This window comes from Procambarus clarkii, chromosome 10, assembly GCF_040958095.1.
Source record: "Procambarus clarkii isolate CNS0578487 chromosome 10, FALCON_Pclarkii_2.0, whole genome shotgun sequence".
In the NCBI taxonomy this organism is placed as follows: Eukaryota; Metazoa; Arthropoda; class Malacostraca; order Decapoda; family Cambaridae; genus Procambarus; species Procambarus clarkii.
Window position 1 is genome coordinate 50,005,848 of NC_091159.1, and position 26,260 is coordinate 50,032,107.

At 46.2% G+C, this 26,260-nt stretch overlaps 1 protein-coding gene across 1 annotated transcript in view; it reads left to right on the forward strand.

The window, feature by feature from the left end:
- LOC123775179 (glycine receptor subunit alpha-2) overlaps positions 1 to 25,243 on the forward strand; it is a 131,974-nt gene extending 106,731 nt beyond the window's left edge. The window contains exons 5-7 of the mRNA XM_069322159.1: positions 5,811 to 5,879; positions 23,202 to 23,461; positions 24,215 to 25,243. Of these exons, the coding sequence (XP_069178260.1) occupies positions 5,811 to 5,879; positions 23,202 to 23,461; positions 24,215 to 24,394 (509 nt within the window). The 3' untranslated portion in view covers positions 24,395 to 25,243. The remainder of the gene's footprint in view (positions 1 to 5,810; positions 5,880 to 23,201; positions 23,462 to 24,214) is intronic.
- The last annotated feature ends 1,017 nt before the right edge of the window (positions 25,244 to 26,260 follow it).

Here is a 26,260-nt window from a genome sequence, read left to right on the forward strand (position 1 = left end):
ATCACCTGTAGCAACTACAGCATCACCTGTAGCAACTACAGCATCACCTGTAGCAACTACAGCATCACCTGTAGCAACTACAGCATCACCTGTAGCAACTACAGCATCACCTGTAGCAACTACAGCATCACCTGTAGCAACTACAGCATCACCTGTAGCAACTACAGCATCACCTGTAGCAACTACAGCATCACCTGTAGCAACTACAGCATCACCTGTAGCAACTACAGCATCACCTGTAGCATCTACAGCATCACCTGTAGCAACTACAGTATCACCTGTAGCAGCTGCAGCATCACCTGTAGCAGCTACAGCATCACCTGTAGCAACTACAGCATCACCTGTAGCAACTACAGCATCACCTGTAACAACTACAGCATCACCTGTAGCAACTACAGCATCACCTGTAGCAACTACAGCATCACCTGTAGCAACTACAGCATCTCCTGTAGCATCTACAGCATCACCTGTAGCATCTACAGCATCACCTGTAGCAACTACAGCATCACCTGTAGCAACTACAGCATCACCTGTAGCATCTACAGCATCACCTGTAGTTGTAACAACGTTCTAATACGTCATAAACACGTTAAGCCAATATGTAACAACTTTATTGAAAGTTTTAACAGCGGAAAATAGGGACAGTTATGGTTTGTGTTTCCAGGGAATACTCAGAAACAAAATAACATCGTTTGTATAGCTGAAGTTGCTCAACATCTGCTTAAACATCAGATGAACTTGGGCAAAGGAACTTTCCAAATGTTGTTTACGTTCAATGAGAGACCAAAAAAAATGTATCTTTCCTGTTATTGTTTACGTACAACGAGAGACTCTAAAGTAAGCTTGCTGCCTCGGTATTGAGACAGAAACGAAAGGAAAAAATAAATACATGAAGGCTTGTTTCTGAAGGGACCTCGGTACCCCCAGGACCAATAAAAGGGGGGGGGGTCTCGGCACCCCCAGAACCAATAAAGGTGGGCCTTTGCACCCCCCTCCCCTCCCCAGGACCAATAATGGAGGTCTCGGCACCCCCAGGACCAATAAAGGTGTGCCTCGCCGTCCCAGGACCAATAAAGGAAAGCCTAGGCGCCCCTGGGACCAATAAAGGAAAGCCTCGCCGTCCCAGGACCAATAAAGGAAAGCCTCGCCGTCCCAGGACCAATAAAGGAAATCCTAGGCGCCCCTGGGACCAATAAAGGAAAGCCTAGGCGTCCCCAGGACCAATAAAGGTAGATCTAGGCCCCCCCCCCCAGGACCAATAAAAGTAGGCCTAGGCGCCCTCAGGAGGCGCCTATCAGACAGGGTCTGATATTTACCCTTAATTATATGATGGTAACCGCGTGTCCTGAAACATTTTATTGAAAAAATAAAATCCTTCGGAAACGAAAGTTAACAGGAACGTACCTTAAACAGGTGGAATTGTGTCCCGCGATGAGCTTAAAAAAAATTCTTACCTGTAACGACAGAAAAATTAATTATTAACGTGCCTATTGACATTCCTGTATACACATTATCATCATATACAACGTATGTAACATGTGAAAGGTCACACTTGAGGGTCGAGGTGATGCTTACCTTCTCCTGAAGGAGGGTTGTGCTGTCCGTAGTGGGGGTCAGACCAGGGGGGTCAGAGCTGTCCGTAGTGGGGGTCAGACGAGGGGGTCAGCGTCAACACTACTCCCCACGTGCTCACTAACACAAACAAAAGCGGTGTTTTGCAACATTCATGAATCACTCACAATGAAATAAATATCCTGTACGAGACGAGAAACACTTCAAGAACTGAAAGTACTCAACAAGTCCATAATTTTGCCACAGCAATTAAAGCCAATATCCACCTTTTATTTCCAGTAAATGACTAAACTTGCTAAGAATTAACATTTAGTAGCGACGTGTCCTGCCTCGGCGTCTTGGTCACAACGCACTTTTTGAATTTTACTAAGACACGGAACTAATAATAAAAATACTCGCAACCATAAACAGCAACACTGGAATTTGCTAGTTCACATACACACTACCGTTAATTAACACGTAGTTTGTTTTCAAGTAACACAACATCCAGTCTTCATAACGCGGTGTGACCGACCGGCGTCTGTCACAAGTCACCACAACACAAGTTATCACAACACAAGTCATCACAACACAGTCATCACTCACAACCATTATTGTTATACTGGAGTGACCAGTCAGACTACAGGGTCCGGACAGCCCTCCGTTCGAGTTTCCAATGAACCTGCTAAATAAACCCATTTACAGCCAGGTGGTTGATGTTTCATCACAGCCCAGCATCAAAACATCGACCACGTGCTTAAGTGGAACACGTGCTTATTGTATGTGTTCCAATCACATTGTTGTAGGTATATTTCGTCCTTTTATTTTAAATGCGACTAAATCAGCTGGTCGTGGTAAACATTGGCTGGGATCACGGTGGCCCAAACAGCCGACCTGCATTTGTATGAGAATTTCTGGAGCGATGTTTCTTAAGTCTCGTGACAGGGCCGAGTAAGAAGCACCATATACTATGGTACTTATTTGTACCCACGGTACAAATTAACCAAAACGGTACAATTTGAAGCTATATTATAAGGCACAGTTTAAACAATCTTGTAAATCAACATATAAGGATGACAGCCCGCGAATTTCTCCAAGTTGACAATTCAGTCTTTATACCATAATAACATAAGACTTATTATTGTAATTTTGATAACAAACTATATCTTTTTCCGCCGTTCACAAACTGGCAGATTGGATGGTATTTGGGGACTTTACCCGAGTGTACGAGTCATAACATTAACTAATGGAAATGGTTGATTACAGATACGCTTGGTTTAACGAGTTCAGTGTAGTTAATAGGAGTAAACTATAAACAGGTTTTCCTTCCATTTTTTGAAGCCGTAAGAGAAGATGGCAAGAAGTACCTTCTTGTGTATTGTATATAGGAAGTTCCTCTGTGTTCACATTGGCAACAAACTCAATTGTCATCGCCACATACAAAAATAAATGACTAAAAAGGTTTCTAAAATAGTAGACATTCTCTCCAAAGTCAGATACTATGTTCCTCGCCCGGCCCTAGTTACTCTGTATTATTTACTCATTTATCCATTTCTCATCTATAGCATCTGTTCCAGGGGATCCACCTACCTTAATTACCTCCGACCCTTAATTACTCAACAAAGAATCAGCAATTAGAACAATCACAAATACTCTACTCCCTTACTGAAATCCTTGAACATGTTAAATACCAAGTCTCTTCAAATACTCTCAAGTGTTTTATAAAACTCTGAATTGCAGCGCCAATCCTGACCTTAAGCGTTTCCCAGAAGGCTGTAATAGAACTCACGGTCACCACACGTGAAACAAATATCTCTTTGATATTCCTAGAGTGAGACTTAACCAAAACAGAAATGCAATCCAAATCAAGGGTCCCAAATTGTGGCATGACATTCCATTTACTCTGGGCTTTAGGAGACTCGAACCGTGACCCCTACGTGTGGATGGCCGAAGCTCACACACTTTTTATGTGGAATGACCTCCCCAAATGGGGGGTTTGAATAGAAGAAGGTAGTATCGTCAGCAAATAGTATAGGTTTAAGAATGTTAGAGACATTTGGCAAATCATTGATGTATATAAGAAATAAGAGAGGTCCTAAGATGCTGGCCTGTGGTAGTCCTACGGTTAATAGTTAACTGGGGGTGGTTATGTCATTGATGGCTACATCTCTCTCTCAAACTACGGGTTCACCATAGCCCGTGCTACTTGGAACATTTTGTTCCAAGTAGCGAATCTTTAACAACAACAGATGGCTACATATTGGTGTCTGTCATTAAGATATTATCAATGTAGTTCAGAGCAAGACCTCAGATTCCATAATGGTAAAGTTTAAATAAGAGGTAGTTATAGTTTACAGCATGAAAGACCTTTCTAATATATTTTTTTATATTTAACATGTTGAAAAGATTTCAGTACGGGAGCAAAGTGGTGTCTGGGACTGAAATTTCTTATTGTAATAATTACTGTTTTTTCCTTGAGTAATTAGAGATCGGAGGTAATTAAAGGCGAAAGATTCCCAGGCACAGATAACATAGGCGAGATATGGATAAATGAGTGAATAATGTACTTTCTCAACCCAATGTACCTTCATAGATAAATAAAAAAATAAATAACACGTGAATCTTTATAAGTACAAGATGAATACACATAAAGACTCACATACACATTCTGGACACTCCTGGGAGAGCATATGAATGCACCATCCTGTGCCTCTTCATATTTCCAAGATGCCTGAAGCTCAACACTTGATACAGTGGCTGACCCCTTAGCTTGGTCACACAGGAGTCTTCAACATATATATATATATATATATATATATATATATATATATATATATATATATATATATATATATATATATATATATATATATATATATATATATATATATATATATATATATTACATATATTGTCAAATATGAGTATATTTGACGTCAAATTCCGTCAAATTTCCCGTCTCCGTCAACCTCATCCTATAAATAACCCAAAACCCCGACTCTTATAACCAGGATCCTATATAATAACACGTACGGCATATCCGGATAATCATGCTGAATACAAATGTAAAAAAAAGGACCAAAAGAAACAAAAAAAAAGTATTGAGCGAAAACTGACGCTGTTGACATTTATGAAATATTTTCTGAACCTTCAAAAATCTTGCGGGAAAAGTCTCGTCTATCCGCAGAGGAAGAAAATCTGAGGCCACGAGGATTTACGGCTTAGTGACACGAGGAGAGAGAGAGAGAGAGAGAGAGAGAGAGAGACAGAGACACAGAGAGAGAGACAGAGACACAGAGAGAGAGACAGAGACACAGAGAGAGAGACAGAGACACAGAGAGAGAGACAGAGACACAGAGAGAGAGACAGAGACACAGAGAGAGAGACAGAGACACAGAGAGAGAGACAGAGACACAGAGAGAGAGACAGAGACACAGAGAGAGAGACAGAGACACAGAGAGAGAGACAGAGACACAGAGAGAGAGACAGAGACACAGAGAGAGAGAGACAGAGACACAGAGAGAGAGACAGAGACACAGAGAGAGAGACAGAGACACAGAGAGAGAGACAGAGACACAGAGAGAGAGACAGAGACACAGAGAGAGAGACAGAGACACAGAGAGAGAGACAGAGACACAGAGAGAGAGACAGAGACACAGAGAGAGAGACAGAGACACAGAGAGAGAGACAGAGACACAGAGAGAGAGACAGAGACACAGAGAGAGAGACAGAGACACAGAGAGAGAGATAGAGACAGAGACAGAGAGGCTCTTTATTATGTTTTAATCCACATGCTTTTTGTTGAAGTTGGCTAAGTTAAGAGTGCCAGTCCAGGTCAGGTCAGGTTAGGCCAGGCCAGGCCAGGCCAGGCCAGGCCAGGCCAGGCCAGACCAGGCCAGGCCAGGCCAGGCCAGACCAGACCAGGCCAGGCCAGGTCAGGCCAGACCAGACCAGGCCAGGCCAGGCCAGGTCAGGTCAGGTTAGGCCAGGCCAGGCCAGGCCAGGCCAGGCCAGACCAGACCAGGCCAGGCCAGGCCAGGCCAGACCAGACCAGGCCAGGCCAGGTCAGGTCAGGTTGGGCTAGGCCAGGCCAGGCTAGGCCAGACCAGACCAGACCAGACCAGGCCAGGCCAGACCAGGCGAGGCTAGACCAGGCCAGGCCAGGCCAGGCCAGGCCAGGCCAGGCCAGGCCAAGCCAGGACAGCCAAGATGTACTATCGTATCAGACTCTGACAATAATCAATGTCTCTCTCCCACAGGCATACAAGCGGGGCTGCCTCAGGTCTCCTACGTCAAGGCCATTGATGTCTGGATGGGCGCCTGTACAGGTATGTTGGTTGTGGCGGTGATGTTACAGGTGTGTGGTGGGGGTGTTACAGGTGTGTGGTGGGGGTGGTGTTACAGGTGTTACAGGTGGTGGTGTTACAGGTGGGGGTGTTAGAGGTATGTGGTGGTGGTGTTACAGGTGTGTGGTGGGGGTGGTGTTACAGGTGTTACAGGTGGTGGTGTTACAGGTGGAGGTGTTACAGGTATGTGGTGGTGGTGTTACAGGTATGTGATGGTTGTGTTACAGGTGTGTGGTGGGGGTGTTACAGGTGTGTGGTGGTGGTGTTATAGGTGTGTGGTGGTGTTGCAGGTGTTATGGTGGTGTTGCAGGTGTTATGGTGGTGTTGCAGGTGTGGTGGTGGTGGTGTTGCAGGTGTGGTGGTGGTGGTGTTGCAGGTGTGGTGGTGGTGTTGCAGGTGTGGTGGTGGTGTTGCAGGTGTGGTAATGGTGTTGCAGGTGTGGTAGTGGTGGTGTTGCATGTGTGGTGGTGGTGTTGCAGGTGTGGTAGTGGTGTTGCAGGTGTGGTGGTGGTAGTGTTGCAGGTGTGGTGGTGGTAGTGTTGCAGGTGTGGTAGTGGTGTTGCAGGTGTGGTGGTAGTGTTGCAGATGTGGTGGTAGTGTTGCAGGTGTGGTGGTGGTAGTGTTGCAGGTGTGGTAGTGGTGTTGCAGGTGTGGTGCTAAATATTGCGGTGAGTAACGTCTCATTAAAATATTATTCAAGAGCTCATCAACTCACTATAAAGTAATGGACCACAACTAACTCATCTTCATCGGCACTATGATTATTCTCATCAGTTGTCATATACTCATCCACATAAGTGGGCATATACTCATCCACATAAGTGGGCATATACTCATCCACATAAGTGGACATATTCTCATCCACATAAGTGGACATATTCTCATCCACATAAGTGAGCATATACTCATCCACATAAGTGGACATATACTCATCCACATTAGTGGTCATATACTCATCCACATAAGTGGGCATATACTCATCCACATAAGTGGACATATTCTCATCCACATAAGTGGACATATTCTCATCCACATAAGTGAGCATATACTCATCCACATAAGTGGACATATTCTCATCCACATAAGTGAGCATATACTCATCCACATAAGTGGACATATTCTCATCCACATAAGTGGGCATATACTCATCCACATAAGTGGTCATATACTCATCCCCATAAGTGAGCATATACTCATCCACATAAGTGAGCATATACTCATCCACATAAGTGGGCATATACTCATCCACATAAGTGGACATATACTCATCCACATAAGTGGGCATATACTCATCCACATAAGTTAGCATGAGTTTCACAGGTACAAAAGTTCAAGCAGTGATTAAAACCCCAAATATTTCCTAACATTCATACTAACTGTATCTTATATTCATACAGACTGTATCGCGACAAAATACACCGAGAATGACAACGCAATGATAATTGTAACTAGTAATGTTGTTGCCAATAAAGCTCATGAAATAACCAAATACAAAATGATACAAATTGTTAGAAATACACAATTTATTCCATATTCTTTATATGTAACTGTCTGCAGTGCAGTCAACGACTGGTTAGGTACTATAAATGTTTCTAGATTGCTTACGTCTCAGTTTCTTTACGACAATTTGCTTGCGTCAGGGTTTGTTAAGGACAGAGCAAGAGAATTTTCCGTAAGATTACGACAAAATGATGATATCATTTGCATGCCTTAGAGCAGCTTTCTCGGAAATTTCTTGACTTAGCAGAGAATTTATTTTTACTGTGAGTTATGATAGCATTAGCCAGTGGGGGGGGGGCGGCGTCCCCGTGGGACCTTACCCGAGGCCCTAGCGAAGGATGTCTTTGATGTCTCGGTTTCCCTTAGGTCCTATTTGCCAGTGTATATATATATATATATATATATATATATATATATATATATATATATATATATATATATATATATATATATATATATATATATATATATATATATATATAATGTGTGTGTACTCACCTAATAAAACCTGTGCTCACCTGTGTGTGTGTGTGTGTGTGTGTGTGTGTGTGTGTGTGTGTGTGTGTGTGTGTGTGTGTGTGTGTGTGTGTGTGTGTGTGTGTGTGTGTGTGTGTGTGTGTGTGTGTGTGTGTGTGTGTGTGTGTGTGTGTGTGTGTATTGTACTTACACACCACGTTACGGGATATAAATATGTTATATTTTGCATACATTTTAGGAGAAGGAAGAGTCAAATTGAAGGGAAATGAGATATTACCAGGTGTAGGTAAGGTCGGAGCGAGGAGAAATGATACGATGCCAGGTCAAGGCTAGATGAAGATGAGATAAAAATATGATGCTCCTTCGAAAGCTATTTTGCTAGGCGACCGGAAACACACCTATTGGATATATATATAAATATATATATAGACACCAGACTTCGACTTGAACGAGTGATATTGGATCAACAATGTTGTGATGACAGCGCACTATTCTCGCACAGAGAGCCATCTGGTGGCCAATCTCTTCTAAAGGAGTTCTAAATCTCTTCTAAAGGAGTTCTAAATCACTTCTAAAGGAGTTCCAATCTCTTCTAAAACCTGTGTTCTTCGAAGCCGCATCTGCAAGCTGTGGGATATGGTGGGATTAAAACCCTCTTGGTGATTGCAGATTTACTTCGCTGGTTATGGATAATCTCGCGGTAATCCCTTCTCTTGGGGTTCAAGGCTACGGCATTCTTCTCTCTTGGCAGTAAGCTATGGCATACATTTCTCTTGGTGGGCTTAAGACATTGCACACACAAGCGCACACATATACACATACACACGCACAAAACAAAAACTCTCAAACTCTAAACTGAAACAAAACTCTCAGGAATCATAACGAATGCCGTGTTTCTCCAGGAGTACACAGTAATAAGGAAAGAGAGGGAAGGTAGGGGAGGAGGCGGAGTGGCCCTACTCATGAGAAAGGAATGGAATTTTAAGGAGATGGCCATCCCGGGCTGTGAGGAGTTCAGAGACTACATAGCAGGCACCATAACAATGGGAGGACCAAGAATAGTAGTAGCAGTAATATACAACCCTCCACCAAATGACAGAAGACCCAGTCAAGAGTATGAAAACAACAACATGGCAGTTAACACTATAATTGAGAGGGAAGTCTCTGTTGCCTGTAGAAATAGATCCCACCTGCTCATCATGGGGGACTTCAATCACGGAAGGATTGACTGGGAGAACAAGGAACCGCATGGAGGCGAGGATACGTGGAGAGCCAAACTACTGGAGGTGGTGACTAGAAACTTCTTAACCCAGCATGTCAGAGAACCCACAAGGATGAGAGGAAATGACGATTTGTACTCACCTATTTGTGCTTGCGGGGGTTGAGCTTTGGCTCTTTGGTCCCGCCTCTCAACTGTCAATCAACTGGTGTACAGATTCCTGAGCCTACTGGGCTCTATCATATCTACATTTGAAACTGTGTATGGAGTCAGCCTCCACCACATCACTTCCTAGTGCATTCCATTTACTAACTACTCTGATACTGAAAAAGTTCTTTCTAATGTCTTTGTGGCTCATTTGGGTACTCAGCTTCCACCTGTGTCCCCTTGTTCGCGTCCTTCCAGTGTTGAATAGTTCATCCTTGTTTACCCGGTCGATTCCTCTGAGGATTTTGTAGGTTGTGATCATGTCCCCCCTTACTCTTCCTTCTTCCAGTGTCGTAAGGTGCATTTCCCGCAGCCTTTCCTCATAACTCATGCCTCTTAGTTCTGGGACTAGTCTAGTAGCATACCTTTGGACTTTTTCCAGCTTCGTCTTGTGCTTGACAAGGTACGGGCTCCATGCTGGGGCCGCATACTCCAGGATTGGTCTTACATATGTGGTGTACAAGATTCTGAATGATTCCTTACACAGGTTCCTGAACGCCGTTCTGATGTTAGCCAGCCTCGCATATGCCGCAGACGTTATTCTCTTTATGTGGGCTTCAGGAGACAGGTTTGGTGTGATATCAACTCCTAGATCTTTCTCTCTGTCTGTTTCATTAAGTACTTCATCTCCTATTCTGTATCCTGTGTCTGGCCTCCTGTTTCCACTGCCTAGTTTCATTACTTTGCATTTACTCGGGTTGAACTTCAACAGCCATTTGTTGGACCATTCATTCAGTCTATCTAGGTCATCTTGTAGCCTCCTACTATCATCCTCTGTTTCAATCCTCCTCATAATTTTTGCATTGTCGGCAAACATTGAGAGGAACGAATCTATATCCTCTGGGAGATCATTTACATATACCAGAAACAGTATAGGTCCAAGGACTGACCCCTGCGGGACTCCACTTGTAACGTCTCGCCAATCTGAGACCTCACTCCTCACACAGACTCGTTGTCTCCTGTTGCTTAGGTACTCCTCTAGCCACCGGAGTACCCTCCCTTTCACTCCAGCCTGCATCTCCAACTTTCGCACTAGCTTCTTGTGTGGCACTGTATCAAAGGCTTTCTGACAATCCAAAAATATGCAGTCTGCCCACCCTTCTCTTTCTTGCCTTAATTTTGTTGCCTGGTCGTAGAATTCAAGTAACCCTGTGAGGCAGGACCTGCCATCCCTGAATCCATGTTGGTGCTGTGTTACAAAGTTCTTTCGCTCCAGGTGTTCCACTAGCTTTCTTCGCACAATCTTCTCCATCAGCTTGCATGGTATGCAGGTTAGGGACACTGGCCTGTAATTCAGTGCCTCCTGTCTATCCCCTTTCTTGTATATCGGGACTACGTTAGCTGCTTTCCAAATTTCCAGTGTGTGTGTGTGTGTTTGTGTGTGTGTGTGTGTGTGTGTGTGTGTGTGTGTGTGTGTGTGTGTGTGTGTGTGTGTGAGTGTGTGTGTGTGTGTGTGTGTGTGTGTGTGTGTGTGTGTGTGTGTGTGTGTGTGTGTGTGTGTGTGTGTGTGTGTGTGTGTGTGTGGAGAGAGAGAAAAAAGTAGTTAGTAAACAGTTGATTGACAGTTGAGAGGCGGGCCGAAAGAGCAAAGCTCAACCCCCGCAAAACACAACTAGGTGAATACACACACACACACACACACACACACACACACACACACACACACACACACACACACACACACACACACACACATACACACTGTACCAAAGAGCCAGAGTTCCACTCCCGCAAGCACAAATAGGAGAGTACAAATAGTAAATACAAATAGTAAATACACAGACGGGGGGGTCTTTATAACACATTTGTTACGGCCCTCTCGGGACGCAACGGGGTTCTTACTCTGATGTAGTTAGAGGAAGATATATATCCGGCCCCAAGCCAGTAGAGGCTATCAAGGGATGCGATCCGTGACGCAAGTAACTTAAAGGGAGTAGGGAAAGAAAGGTAAGAACTTAATATAATATAATCTTCACCATCACCATTTAAATATATAAAATAATAGAGTACACAAGGGGGAGGGGTATTAACACTTTACAAAGGGGATCATGCACAAACTAGTCTTCTGCTGAAGACTCTTGATTAAGAAGCTAGGTGCCGAGTCCGCGGTGCTTTCTTCGTGGCCTCAAGACGTGTCTTCTGGAACGCCGAGCCTACCCTGGCCACAGGTCAGCCAAAACACAGGTCCACTGGGGGCACCGTCGTGGAGGCCGTCAACCACACGTCCAGCAGGTCTGCTGGCAGGTACTGAGCCACCAAGGCTGGTACGGCCACTCCACGAACGATAAAAGGGGTACGCCCTAGACAGGAGTCTCGTGTGATATCACCAATCACCCTCCTGTCCACAATACCCCAGTGGATTATCGTCTCCAAACGTCGGTCCCGGGTAAATCCGTTCACTGCCACTCCACTGGCAGGCTTAACACACCACAGTGTTCTTCCGGGGGGACGACGTCACAACAGCTGCAGCAAACTTCACAGTATGGAGACTGGCTGCCTCGGGTAGACTCTTCACCTTCAACACAGTGGTCCCAGGTCGGCTCTGTAAACAGACACGTCATCAATAACTGAGACACTAATGCACCACACTCACAGGCTCAGATACTAACGCTCGACATATCCACTCCATAGATGGCGCTGTCTTCGGAGCACCACCTCACCAGAGGTCAGGAGCGGCGGTGTTGAGCGCTGAACCAGACGGGAAACTGGTCCTCGAGGCCAGTACACGCTGTCCTCACTAGGTGTCGTCGTTCGTTTGGCGGGGGTTTCGGGAGCTGACCCACAGATGGCGTGTTTGTCACTGCTCCAGGCTAGGACGTTGAATCCGGGTTCGTAACAACATTAAATCGGTTTTCTGATTGGTCAATCACGTCCCGTTCCAGTTTTTCACATCTCCAACCAAGACGATAATCAAACATAATGTTTACATCAAACAGTCAGATCATACATTGACTCCATACGCACAGAGTGAACTACAAAACAATTTCAAAAAAATCCCAAGAAAATTTCAAGAAAACAGCAAGAAATTACTGAGAAATAGAAGAAGGAAGCAACTTTATGATTCACAACCTATCAGAAGCAGGTTGTGGTGGATACAAGGCAGCCTGACCTGGATACATTGACTGGACTGTCACAGGTTAAACAGGATACATGGCTGGCCTAGAGCGGCTTAAATTGTATACGTGGCTAGACAGTAAGGACACAGAGCATTTCTGAGAGCCAGAGAGAGAGCATGTCCCGTCGTCCACACTATTGTAGCCATTAGGGGAAAAGGGAAGGTGAAGAGGTAATGAAGGTGACTAGAAAGAGAGGGGAGGTGGTGAAGGAGATGAATGTGAATAAATAACTATGATGAAGAAGAGAGTGTTAGGAAACCAGAGCACAACAGCAGGGATTGGTGGGATAGGATTGGAGGCTGAAGAGAAGGCTATTTCCCCTCCCCTCTCCCCTCTTCCCCCTCTCCAGAGGGGAGGGAGGGGAGGGGGGGAGCTGAAAATGGAGATGGTGGTGTGTAGATGATGAACAATGGTTGCAGGGTAACCCTTGCTTACCTCGTTCCACTTTCTCCTTGTTTTACTGCATATTGCTTTCCAACAGCCGATGGTGTTCGCTGATACGAGATACAACCCCGCAGGCGAGTCCCTTCCTCATCACGTGCGTTAAAATAGGCGTTGTACAGTCCTGTCTTCAAACATGAGTTGTATTGTTTATCGTTTTATTATATATATATATATATATATATATATATATATACATATATATATATATATATATATATATATATATATATATATATATATATATATATATATTATTGAATATGACCGAAAAAGTAAGATTAATAATTCTAACACGAATTTTCTCAATATTTCTTATGGCTCTTATCACTGTTGATGGTAATTGAAAAATCAATTCTCCAAAATTCATTTTTATGTTCACTCTGTGAACATAAAAACGTAGTTCACTCTGTGCGTATGGAGTCAATGTATGATCTGACTGTTTGATGTAAACATTATGTTTGATTATCGTCTTGGTTGGAGATGTGAAAAACTGGAACGGGACGTGATTGACCAATCAGAAAACCGATTTAAAGTGTTATAAAGCCCCCCCCCCCCCCCCGTCTGTGTATTTTTCTAGTCTGAGGCGACACTTGAACGCATTTCGTAATAACTTATTAAATTTTCAAAGACTTTAGTTTACACACACAAACTATAACTTGCAAACAATTGATTGATTGATAAAGATTAAGTCACCCAAGAGGTGGCACGGGCATGAATAGCCCGTAAGTGGTGGCCCTTTTGAGCCATTACCAGTATCAAGAGCTGATACTGGAGATCTGTGGAGGCGCAACTGCACCCTGCGTGACGGGAGATGTCTCCCGTCTTGCAAACAATGTTTAAGCTTTGATTTTATACATGCATTTGGGTGAGGTGATATGTTACAACAGTTTTGGATGAGGTGAAAACAAACTTTCAACACAGACAGAACACGAAGCAATGGGTATAATATTTTGTAAGTTAAAGGGAAGAATGGAAGTAACTGCAAAGGGCCTATTGGCCCATATTTCTTGATGCTTCTATATTGGTGTGGAGTCTTGAAGTGGGTAGAATATAGTTGTGCATTAATTGGCTGTTGATTGCTTGTGTCGACTTCTTAATGTGTATTGCCTCGCAAATATCAAGCCCCCTGCTATCGCTGTATCTATCGATGATTTCCGTGTTTTTTGTTAAGACTTCTCTGGTGATGGTCTGGTTGTGGGAAGAGATTATATGTTCCTTAATGGAGCCCTGTTGCTTATGCATCGTTAATCGCCTGGAAAGAGATGTTGTTGTCTTGCCTATATACTGAATTCTTTGAGGCTTACAGTCCCCAAATGGGCATTTGAAGGCATAGACGACATTGATCTCTTTTAAAGCGTTCTGCTTTGTGTCTGGAGAGTTTCTCATGAGTAGGTTGGCCGTTTTCTTGGTTTTATAGTAAATCGTCAATTGTATCTTTAGAAGATACAATTGACGATTTACTATGAGCCACAGGGACGCTAGAAAGAACGTTTTCAGTGTCAGAGTAGTTAACAGATGGAATACATTAGGCAGTGATGTGGTGGAGGCTGACTCCATATACAGTTTCAAATGTAGATATGATTGAGCCCAGTAGGGTCAGGAATCTGTACATCAGTTGATGGGCGGTTAAGAGGTTGGACCAAAGAGCCAGAGCTCAACTCTCCCCCCCCCCCCCCCCCACAAGCACAACTAGGTGAATACATGAATTTGGTGTGCCCGGATCAACTCGCTTACACACACTAGATGGAATAACTGGCGGTGATCGGGTTGATCCGGTCATATCTGATCCATGTGTGTCTGTCTGTTCGGAAAATGTAATACCTGAATGCAGTCATATTCACCGTTTTCGAGAAAACCATGAAAATGCGCGGGTAAACGGCGGGAATAACCTAAAAAAAAAAAAAAACTATTTAAACTAAATTTACCCAAAGGTGGCACTAGGGGTGCTGACCTTGACTGGCCTGTGACACTGAGATAACCGCCGCCCCCCTAGTGTTGGTAAGCTGGGTGAGATTAGCCCTAAGCGTCTGGCCTCCGACCTAAGACAGGCATTCTATTGTCTATACAGACATATTAATAAGCCTTTATATATTTCATTTCGCGAGAAAGTAATTATCAAAAGAAGGCACCAAGCCAGGATTTTGTGAGAAAGCTTCAGAGAAACTAAACAAAAATCCTTTCCAACTCCAGTCTTCTCAACTTAAAATAAAATAAAATAAAATAAAATAAAATAAAATGTTTATTTAGGTAAGGTACATACAAACAATAAATTTTTACAAAGATTGGTTGACTTATAGGTAGAGGTAGTACATACAATGCCTAAAGCCACTATTACGCAAAGCGTTTCGGGCATGAACATTTATTGAAGACTGAGGTGGCACTTGTAATGGTCCAGAGCTGACTTTCAGGGAGTATCTACCTGGACACAACACTGGAAGTCAAGGAGGCGCATATAAGACTATTGCGCTGTTATTATGCTTGTTGTCAAAAATGACGCAGATATAAATGAATTTTATGTGAAAATGTATAGATGTTAAGGCATCTACATTTTTCCCAGGACGGCCATGGCAGAAATCATACAGAATGGCCGCCACACAATGATCTGTGTGTTTCAGGATGAAGGTCGTTGCGGAGGCCGTACTGGGACGCATGCGGTGCGTGCATGTGACGCATGCGGTGCGTGCATGTGACGCATGCGGTGCGTGCATGTGACCCATGCGGTGCGTGCATGTGACCCATGCGGTGCGTGCATGTGACCCATGCGGTGCGTGCATGTGACCCATGCGGTGCGTGCATGTGACCCATGCGGTGCGTGCATGTGACGCATACGAGCGTGCATGTGACACATTCAGGAACATGAAATTGTTGGGAACTGTCTCATCATCACTGATTATAAGCTGTTTATGTTCTCCGTCCATCTACATGACGGCAGCTTCTGACAGGACCCTGAGCACTTTGATCATGTTGCTATTAGCGTATTGGAAGTCCTGTCACTTGCCAGGCAGCTGGAACTACCACCCGCCTGCACGCCTCTCGCCCATCCTCTCCTCTCCCACCCGCTCTTTCACCAAATATTTGCCAGCACCTGACTTCACTATCAGGATAATAGTTGCTGCATCAAGAGCTGTAATGGGAGCAGCAGCTGGGGCGCTCTGGCGGAGTCTTCCAGGCACGCAAGAAACTCATCCTAGCACCTGGATGGTACTTCCAGCTTCATACTGCTGGCGTTCAATCCCCGACTGACCAAGTGGTTGGGTACCATTCCTTTCCCCTCGTCCCATCCCAAATACTTTATCTTGATCCCTTGCAAGTGCTACATAGCGTAATGGCTTGGCGTTTCTCCTGATAGTTCTCCTCTTGTAGCGGAGTAAATCCTCAAAATTCTACGTCTTGTCCAGCAAGCCATACATAGCTAGAGGTGAGAAACCAACGTCATTCTTCATAGTGTTTTTTGTTTGATTGACTTCCTTTTACTTCGGGCTGGGTCTCCAGAACACATCGAAGTGGTTGTAGAGAATGGCATCATCAAAGAGCTTGATTCGTTCAAACAGAATTTCCCTGAGGAAGCTGCTCCTGGCATATTCATCTTCCGGACAGCTTTGATTACTGAAGAACTGGACAATTTATTTTTGGATCTTGTAAAAACAGGTCCACGCTTTCAAATTCGAACAGGACTGCCATAAGGTCTTCAATATGCTCGAAGCGCAGTCAGGACACCAGCTCTCTGGCCCTGTTGACCTGTTGACCAGTTGACCCTGGACTTTCCCTGTGTAGTTGGTCATCACAGAGTTATCGCATGGTGAGGACAACCTCACGTCTGACAACCGTCCGGCGGTGCTGAACACTTGTGCCAACTGCTCCGAAAAGCATTCTTTGAAGGGCGCGTTGTGCTACTAAAGTGTGTATACTTCTATAAGAGCTGTCTGTCTGTCTGCCATTCGAGGGCTGGAGGTCGGACTTTAGCGGTAAGCCTCGAGCAACTTTCTCATGACGAATTTGTGATGGTATAGCGAGGGTCTCAGGGTGGCAGGGATCTACCCCGTGTCTCTCCCAGAGTAGCATTGGCTTCTACTTCGACAACCAACGACTCATGTGAAGCCTGAAATGAGGATTTGATTGGCCATAGAGTACTGACAACAGAATATGAAGCTATTATCGGTGTTACTCAAACATGCTTGAGTGCCGTTGAGTGCCGTGTCACTTAAGCATGTTTTGCCCAATAGGGGAGAAAACGAGAGTGGATGAAAACGGGAGAGAGTGAGGAAGAATGGGAGAGAAGGAGGGAGAATGAGGAGGAAGAGATAGAGAATTGGAGGCAGAGAGGGAGTTAAATCGGATAACGGGAGGGAGGGAGAGAGGAGAGGAGAGACAGACAGACAGAAATCCGGGTACTGCTGGGTTTTCCATCTAGTTATATAAGATAGAAGGTCTGTCTGTCTGTCTGTCTGTCCGAAGGCGGAGGCCAGGCGATTGTGGTTATCCTCACTCAACTTTCCACGGTGAAATGCGATTGTATGTCGAGTGTCAAAGTGGTTGAGGTCGACCCCCATGGTCGTCTTCAAGTAGGATTGACTCCTATTGCGACAACCAAATGTGACTTTCATTGTCCATGAAGTGTTCATGGACATCACCGCGTCACAAGTGGTGATGTGAATGGTGTGAAATTTTGTAAAGTGATGAAGACAGTGATAAATGGCCACGGTGATGAGGCAAGGCAGTGGAAGGTGTGAAAAGGCATTTGATGGACAGTATGTGTGTTGGAAGGGATTGGGAGGGAGTGTGTTTGTGGGAGTCCTGAGCACACGGTCGACCTGGGCACCGCTGGGTTCCTCGTGTAGTCTATGTCTTTAAAATAGTATGTATACTAATACATTAGTTCCAGGTTGGACACCAGATGCTCGGGGCTAGCCTCATTTAACCTTTGCGATATTAATGGTGATTTTATTGGGAGTGTCGTAGCATCGTAGCAAGGTTGGAATTAGCACAGCCAAATGCCTCTCATTCACAAAGTCTTTGGATGTGAAATGTTCAGCTCCAAGCCCATAGACTTTTCGAGTAATTTAAATAATATCGAATTCAGATACTGATTTCTAAAACATATGTTCAGATTTTTAAAACATATGAAATGGGGAAAGGGCATGTGTGGGCAGGGAGGGAGGATTAAGATGGTGGAATGCACACATAAAGGCAAGTGTTGTGATATTGGGCGAGTGTGTTGTGAAACGCTTACAGACACGATGGAGGAATTTAAGTGTGTGTGTAAGAGGGATGATGCGGAGCGTCTATATTGGAAGGGATTGGAACGGCTTGTGTGTGTGGGAAGGAGGGAGGGGGGGACAGATGGGAGGGTATGTGTGGTGGGGATGGAATGGAGGAACCTGAGAGGGTGTGAGGGGAAAGTCCTGAACACGGGGTCGACCCGAACACCGCTGGGTAACCCATTTAGTATTGGAAAAATGTAGGTGGTGGTGGTGGTGTTCAGAATTTAGAATTTCTAGTAGAGAACACCCTTGACTAATTCCCTCAAACAGAGCTCCACGTCACATTAGAGTTCCATGCCATACTACGCTTCATGTCACACTAGGCTCCAGGTCACACTAGGCTCCACGTCACACTAGGCTCCACGTCACACTAAGCTCCACGTCACACTAAGCTCCACGTCACACTAAGCTCCACGTCACACCAGGCTTCACGTCACACCAGGCTCCACGTCACACTAAGCTCCACGTCACACTAGGCTCCAGGCCACACTAGGCTCCACGTCACATTGGGCTCCACGACACACTAGGCTCCACGTCATACTAGGCTCCACATCACACTAAGCTCCACGTCACACTAAGCTCCACGTCACACTAAGCTCCACATCACACTAAGCTCCACGTCACACTAAGCTCCACGTCACACCAGGCTCCACGTCACACTAAGCTCCAGGTCACACTAAGCTCCACGTCACACCAGGCTCCACGTCACACTAAGCTCCACGTCACACTAAGCTCCACGTCACACCAGGCTCCACGTCACACCAGGCTCCACGTCACACTAAGCTCCACGTCACACTAAGCTCCACGTCACACCAGGCTCCACGTCACACTAAGCTCCACATCACACTAAGCTCCACGTCACACTAAGCTCCACGTCACACTAAGCTCCACGTCACACCAGGCTCCACGTCACACTAAGCTCCACGTCACACTAAGCTCCACGTCACACTAAGTTCCACGTCACACCAGGCTCCACGTCACACCAGGCTCCACATCACACTAAGCTCCACGTCACACTAACCTCCACGTCACACCAGGCTCCACGTCACACTAAGCTCCACGTCACACTAAGCTCCACGTCACACCAGGCTCCACGTCACACTAGGCTCCACGTCACACACTAGGCTCCACGTCACTCACCAGGCTCCACGTCACACTAAGCTCCACGTCACACTAAGCTCCACGTCACACCAGGCTCCACGTCACACTAGGCTCCACGTCACACACTAGGCTCCACGTCACACACCAGGCTCCACGTCACACTAGGCTCCCCCTCACGTCAACCCTTCCCAGGCCGAGTACTCTCCTCGTCAACAGCTCGGGGCACAGACTCCCTGAGCTGTGCTTAATTAATATGTTCAACTTGGATGACAAAGCACAGAACTTGTGGAAGGCTTCCTTAATGACGCAACTCTGGCCAGACCTCCCAGGGTAGGTGCTTGGGTCTGTCTCCCAGGCTGCGTCACTCTCCCACGGTGGTAGTCTCTCTCTCCCAGCCAGGGTCAGCCTCCCACGGTGGTAGTCTCTCTCTCCCAGCCAGGGTCAGCCTCCCACGGTGGTAGTCTCTCTCTCCCAGCCAGGGTCAGCCTCCCACGGTGGTAGTCTCTCTCTCCCAGCCAGGGTCAGTCTTCCACGGTGGCAGTCTCTCTCCCAGCCAGGGTCAGCCTCCCATGGTGGTAGTCTCTCTCTCCCAGCCAGGGTCAGCCTCCCACGGTGGTAGTCTCTCTCTCCCAGCCAGGGTCAGCCTCCCACGGTGTTAGTCTCTCTCCCAGCCAGGGTCAGCCTCCCATGGTGGTAGTCTCTCTCTCCCAGCCAGGGTCAGCCTCCCACGGTGTTAGTCTCTCTCCCAGCCAGGGTCAGTCTTCCACGGTGGCAGTCTCTCTCCCAGCCAGGGTCAGCCTCCCATGGTGGTAGTCTCTCTCTCCCAGCCAGGGTCAGCCTCCCACGGTGTTAGTCTCTCTCCCAGCCAGGGTCAGCCTCCCATGGTGGTAGTCTCTCTCTCCCAGCCAGGGTCAGCCTCCCACGGTGGTAGTCTCTCTCCCAGGCTGCGTCACTCTCGCACGGTGGCAGTCTCTCTCCCAGCCAGGGTCCTTCTCCCACGGTGGCAGTCTCTCTCCCAGCCAGGGTCAGCCTCCCACGGTGGCAGATAAAATATTACGTCACATTCCATTGCTGAATACAAAAATTGATGGATAAGGTTTATCATTAGTAGTGTAAAAACCACTACTAATGTTAACTACTTTACGTTAACTCTCAAGACTCCACATGGGTTGGAGACGAGATTAACATACTATAGTAACTCTAAGGGATAGAATCTACGATCCCTGAATTTAGATACAAATACATTAATTAAATTCCATAGTCACTAATAGTCATACAGCATATTATTTTGTTGTATATGTATTATGTAGTCGTGGGGTAGTACAGACGGTTACAGTGATAGGGAGGAGTGAGGATGGTTACGGTGAAAAAGGTCTTGTGTGTAGTGAAGATGAAGCCTCCGACGTGTCCCGTGCAACGCCGGGGACTCCGAGCCAGTGTATTTATACGTTAAAATGTCGTCTCGTTATCTAGCAGGAGCCGGGTCGGCCGAGCGGACAGCACGCTGGACTTGTGATCCTGTGGTCCCGGGTTCAATCCCGGGCGCCGGTGAGAAACAATGGGCAGAGTTTCTTTCACTTTATGCCCCTGTTACCTAGCAGTAAATAGGTACCTGGGTGTTAGTCAGCTGTCACTGGCTGCTTCCTGGGGGTGGAGGCCTGGTCGAGGACCGGGCCGCGGGGACACTAAAGCCCGAAATCATCTCAAGATAACCTCAAGAAGGGGAAGCTGTCGAAGGCCCTATTCGGCCCCATTCAAGATGATCAGGTCATCCAAGATAACTTGGTGAATATAAAGGAAGCAAAAGTCATACCTAGAGGAAGCCTCAGTATTTTTGTGAAGCAATGAGCATACTTACAGAGGAAGCAATAGTCATACTTAGAGGAAACCTCAGTACTTTTGTGAAGCAATGGACATATTTACAGAGGAAGCCTCGCTGATACGTGCAACAGGCGACCCGACCGCCCACCCGGACCAGTGAAGCCTGCTCCACACACCACTGATGAAGCTTTGCGTCTCCTGTGACGGTGTTATTACCTCGGGATTGAGATGCTTCAACCCCGTCCTATTGTCAGAGGCAAATCCCTGATTGCCATTTGTGTCAGGGGAAGATCTGATTTACCGCGCAGTGTTTCAAGGGAATCAGATATACGCTTTGACTCAACTAATCCTCCCAGCACGGCATCCTAATGCTGGATGTAGGCGCTGTGGAGTGTTTAGGAGTTAGACAATTATGTCTTTCCGATTTATACATATATTATGTATAAATCGGAAAGTGCAACGCAGTTTTTACGGTGTTATTTGCGAGTTTACTTGATTCAGTGAGCTATTGTGGTGAGCTTAATACCTTCTCCGGCGGTTGACAGGTCTTGATACCAATACAGAATCAAATGCAATATTCCGAGCCATTGCTCTTCTAAACTATTGGGTATCATGGGGCGAAACTTTTCAAGTTTGAAAAGTGGAATGACCTGAGTTAATACTTAGGAATGAGGACTAGTGACCAATCATTGATGATCAGAGACTAAGCTTTCAAGACTTTCATCTTAAGCTTTAATATTATACACTTCAAGGAATTGTTCTTGAATACAGTGGACCACACTGTGTGGGACCGAGTGACCAGGAATACAGTGGACCACACTGTGTGGGACCGAGTGACCAGGAATACAGTGGACCACACATTATGGGACCGATGTAAGTCTGTGTATTTATGTAGGATCACCACATAGAAGATTCTCAAAGGAATTGATAGGGTAGACAAAGACTTTATTTAACACAAGGGCACACGCACTAGGGGACACAGGTGGAAAATGAGTGCCCATATGTGCCACAGAGACGTTAGAGAGAACTTTGTCAGTGTCAGAGTAGTTAACAGATGGAATGCATTAGGCAGTGATGTGGTGGAGGCTGACTCCATACACAGTTTCAAATGTAGATATGATAGAGCCCAGTAGGCTCAGGAATCTGTACACCAGTTGATTGACAGTTGAGAGGCGGGAACCAAAGAGCCAGAGCTCAATCCCCTCAAGCACAAATAGGTGAGTACATACACACACACACACACACACACACACACACACACACACACACACACACACACACACACACACACACACACACACCTGTTGGCCATAAAAACGTGTGTGTGTGTGTGTGTGTGTGTGTGTGTGTGTGTGTGTGTGTGTGTGTGTGTGTGTGTGTGTGTGTGTGTGTGTGTGTGTGTGGTATTCACCCATTGTTACTCGAATACTCCAATGTACACCAGTACAGACCAAAGTGTGGATACCGGATATGTCAATGGAAGCCAAATTGACGCCTCGTCCGATACTTGTCCACGAACACATATATATGTAAATACTGACGGAGTGAAGCGACCATCGCAGAGCAGGAATGTAAAGGAGGCGATTGTTAGGAGCAGTAGCCGGCCACACAATCCTCTGTACTGTCCCACACAAGGAGGCGAACTCACTCACTCTCTCTCACTCTCTCTCAAAATACAACGATCTCTACTTCACGATAGCCCTCGGCGATATATCTACGAAAGTTCAGCGATACCTGATTCAAGGCATCAGCGATACCTTCTTTCTATCTCTTTCTAAGAGAAACGAAAGCCATTTAAGACCCCCCCCCCCACGATATTGCTCACACATACGCATCTCAACGATATCTTTATTCCGATTGACTCGAACGATATTTTCTAACACAACAATATCGCTAACAGCCACCCGAACGATATCTTTTGGATTTAGTTGTACATCCTGTACTAGAGATGGCAATTTTTTCGTTGACTTTCAATATATTTAAATTATATGAATCCGCCCTCACAGCAGCATGGATAGCATGTCACAAAGGTGAGGACAGGTGTCGCTAGAGTGATTACAGGTGCTACTTGAATGATTACAAGTGTCACTTGAGTGGCAGCAGTCAATATACCCCAACACGCCTCATCCAAAGCATTGTGTCTCTCACCTTCTTGCAGCCTTCGTGTTTTGCGCCCTGCTGGAGTTCACCTTCGTCAATTACCTATGGCGTCGACGACCCCAGGTGGAACTGCGTTCTAGGGGCGGCTCGAACGGCACCTGCCTGGCGGAGCGCTACGCCCATATCACCACCTACGCCCACCCTCAGAAGTCAACAGGGGCGCCCGTCCCAAGTCCCACCGAAGTGAAGATTACTCCAGCGGGAGGCAGCGCTGTGGTCACCACTCCAGGGAGCGCCGCTCCTGGTGGCTCCGACGTGGTGAGTATAGACACTTTGGCACTTGTCTTGTGGCTTATGTCTCATCTAATGCCTTAATTGTGTCTTAGCTTATGGCTTCCCTTATCATGTCTCATCTCGTTCAGTGGTTAAGTATTTGTTTGATTGTTATTTTGATTTGCCACTTCGTTAGAAATGCCACTGTTTGGACTAGCTAGAATAAATTCAAGCAGCTTGTTCATCCTGTCGAGGGCTATACATACATATCCGTCAATATTATGATGGTTATGTTTATACTAGTACGTCACTTTTTAAGGGAATTGCTAGAGTCCGTTCAAAAAACGACGTACGATGTGAAAGACGTGACGGGGTATCTATATATATACAGTTTCCAAGACAATATTCACATACAAGAATATTGAAAGTTTCAGGGCTTTTTTTTAATTATAATAATTTCTTCTACAAAGTTTTACTTTTGTTTGTTGACATGATAGAGTGAAGTACTCTATGGACGACCTGTTAAGTACAGTACACTCTGCTGCTACTGTTTTATTAAACTATTCCCTCTCAAGTGCTTTTCACCTACTGTCACTCGTGTACTACCCAACCACTCCAATGTACTACTCTAGTGAGCACTTCCGCACTCTCCCCCTTGACCACCAACCCCCGCTCTCTCTCCCCCAGATCATCACCCCTAAATGTCCCTCCCCCCCCCCCTGACCATTAGCCCCCCCCCCCTCCCCCCAGTCTCTCCCTCACTGGCACTCACCCAAGTATTGTGGCTCTCCCTGACAGCACAAGAGTGCCACGTCGCCGGGACACGAAGACACCAGCCACATGACGGCCCAGTTCGTCAGAGCCATCAAGCAGAGCAACAAGATCAAGGCTCGGCAGATCGATGAGTACTGCCGCGGGCTCTTCCCTCTTCTCTTCGGCCTCTTCAACATCTTCTACTGGTGCTACTACATGCTCTAGGTGCTCACTGGCTCTACGACCTGCCTTGGCTCTATGGACTCACAGGGTGAATGATTCACTGGCACTAGGTGCTCACTGGCTCTATGGGCTCAAAGGCTCTATGGGCTCAAAGGCTCTTGGAGTTCGTTGCGGACGGTCAACACCACAGCGGGTGAACCTATCCTGCAACCTCACCCGCTTGCTTGCTTGCAAGGTCATCCACAAGCGCTGATCTTGCAAGTCCTGTGGATGACTCGAAGCTCATCCTCAGCCACTCACTGGGTAGTTACGCTTAAACCAGGCTTCCTGTCTCATAACTAGCTCACAGCGAATCTCTTACGAGTGCTGTGGAGAATGGCATCTCAAGTACCCGCTATATTAAGTCTCTTCATGCTATCCACACACACAAAAATAATGTACATACATACATACATGGCTACGAGGTCTTCTGATGACAATTTAAAAATAGTAATCACTATTATATATTACAAGTGGAACTACGATGACTTTATTTGCTGTCTGCTTGCGCGATGTTCCAGGAGATCGCGTCGAAATATGTCAACACACACATGAACACGTGGAACCGTGAAGCTGTACCACAACACAGCACACACAGGGAAGGTCACCGTGAAGCTGTATCACAACACAACACACACAGGGAAGGTCACCGTGAAGCTGTTCCACAACACAGCACACACAGGGAAGGTCACCGTGAAGCTGTACCACAACACAGCACACACAGGGAAAGTCACCGTGAAGCTGTATCACAACACAGCACACACAGGGAAGGTCACCGTGAAGCTGTATCACAACACAGCACACAGGGAAAGTCACCGTGAAGCTGTATCACAACACAGCACACACAGGGAAGGTCACCGTGAAGCTGTATCACAACACAGCACACAGGGACAGCCACCATGAAGCTGTACCACAACACAGCACACACAGGGAAGGTCACCGTGAAGCTGTTCAACCACACAGCACACAGGGAAGGTCACCATGAAGCTGTACCACAACACAGCACACAGGGAAAGTCACCATGAAGCTGTACCACAACACAGAACACAGGGAAAGTCACCATGAAGCTGTACCACAACACAGCACACACAGGGACGGTCACCCATGAAGCTGTACCACAACACAGCACACACAGGGACGGTCACCCATGAAGCTGTACCACAACACAGCACACACAGGGACGGTCACCCATGAAGCTGTACCACAACACAGCACACAGGGAAGGTCACCGTGAAGCTGTACCACAACACAGCACACAGGGAAGGTCACCGTGAAGCTGTACCACAACACAGCACACAGGGAAGGTCACCGTGAAACTGTACCACAACACAGCACACACAGGGAAGGTCACCATGAAGCTGTACCACAACACAACACACACAGGGAAGGTCACCGTGAAGCTGTATCACAACACAACACACACAGGGAAGGTCACCGTGAAGCTGTATCACAACACAACACACACAGGGAAGGTCACCGTGAAGCTGTATCACAACACAGCACACACAGGGACGGTCACCGTGAAGCTGTATCACAACACAACACACACAGGGAAGGTCACCGTGAAGCTGTATCACAACACAGCACACACAGGGACGGTCACCGTGAAGCTGTATCACAACACAACACACACAGGGAAGGTCACCGTGAAGCTGTATCACAACACAACACACACAGGGAAGGTCACCGTGAAGCTGTATCACAACACAACACACACAGGGAAGGTCACCGTGAAGCTGTATCACAAAACAGCACACACAGGGACGGTCACCGTGAAGCTGTATCACAACACAACACACACAGGGAAGGTCACCGTGAAGCTGTATCACAACACAGCACACACAGGGACGGTCACCGTGAAGCTGTACC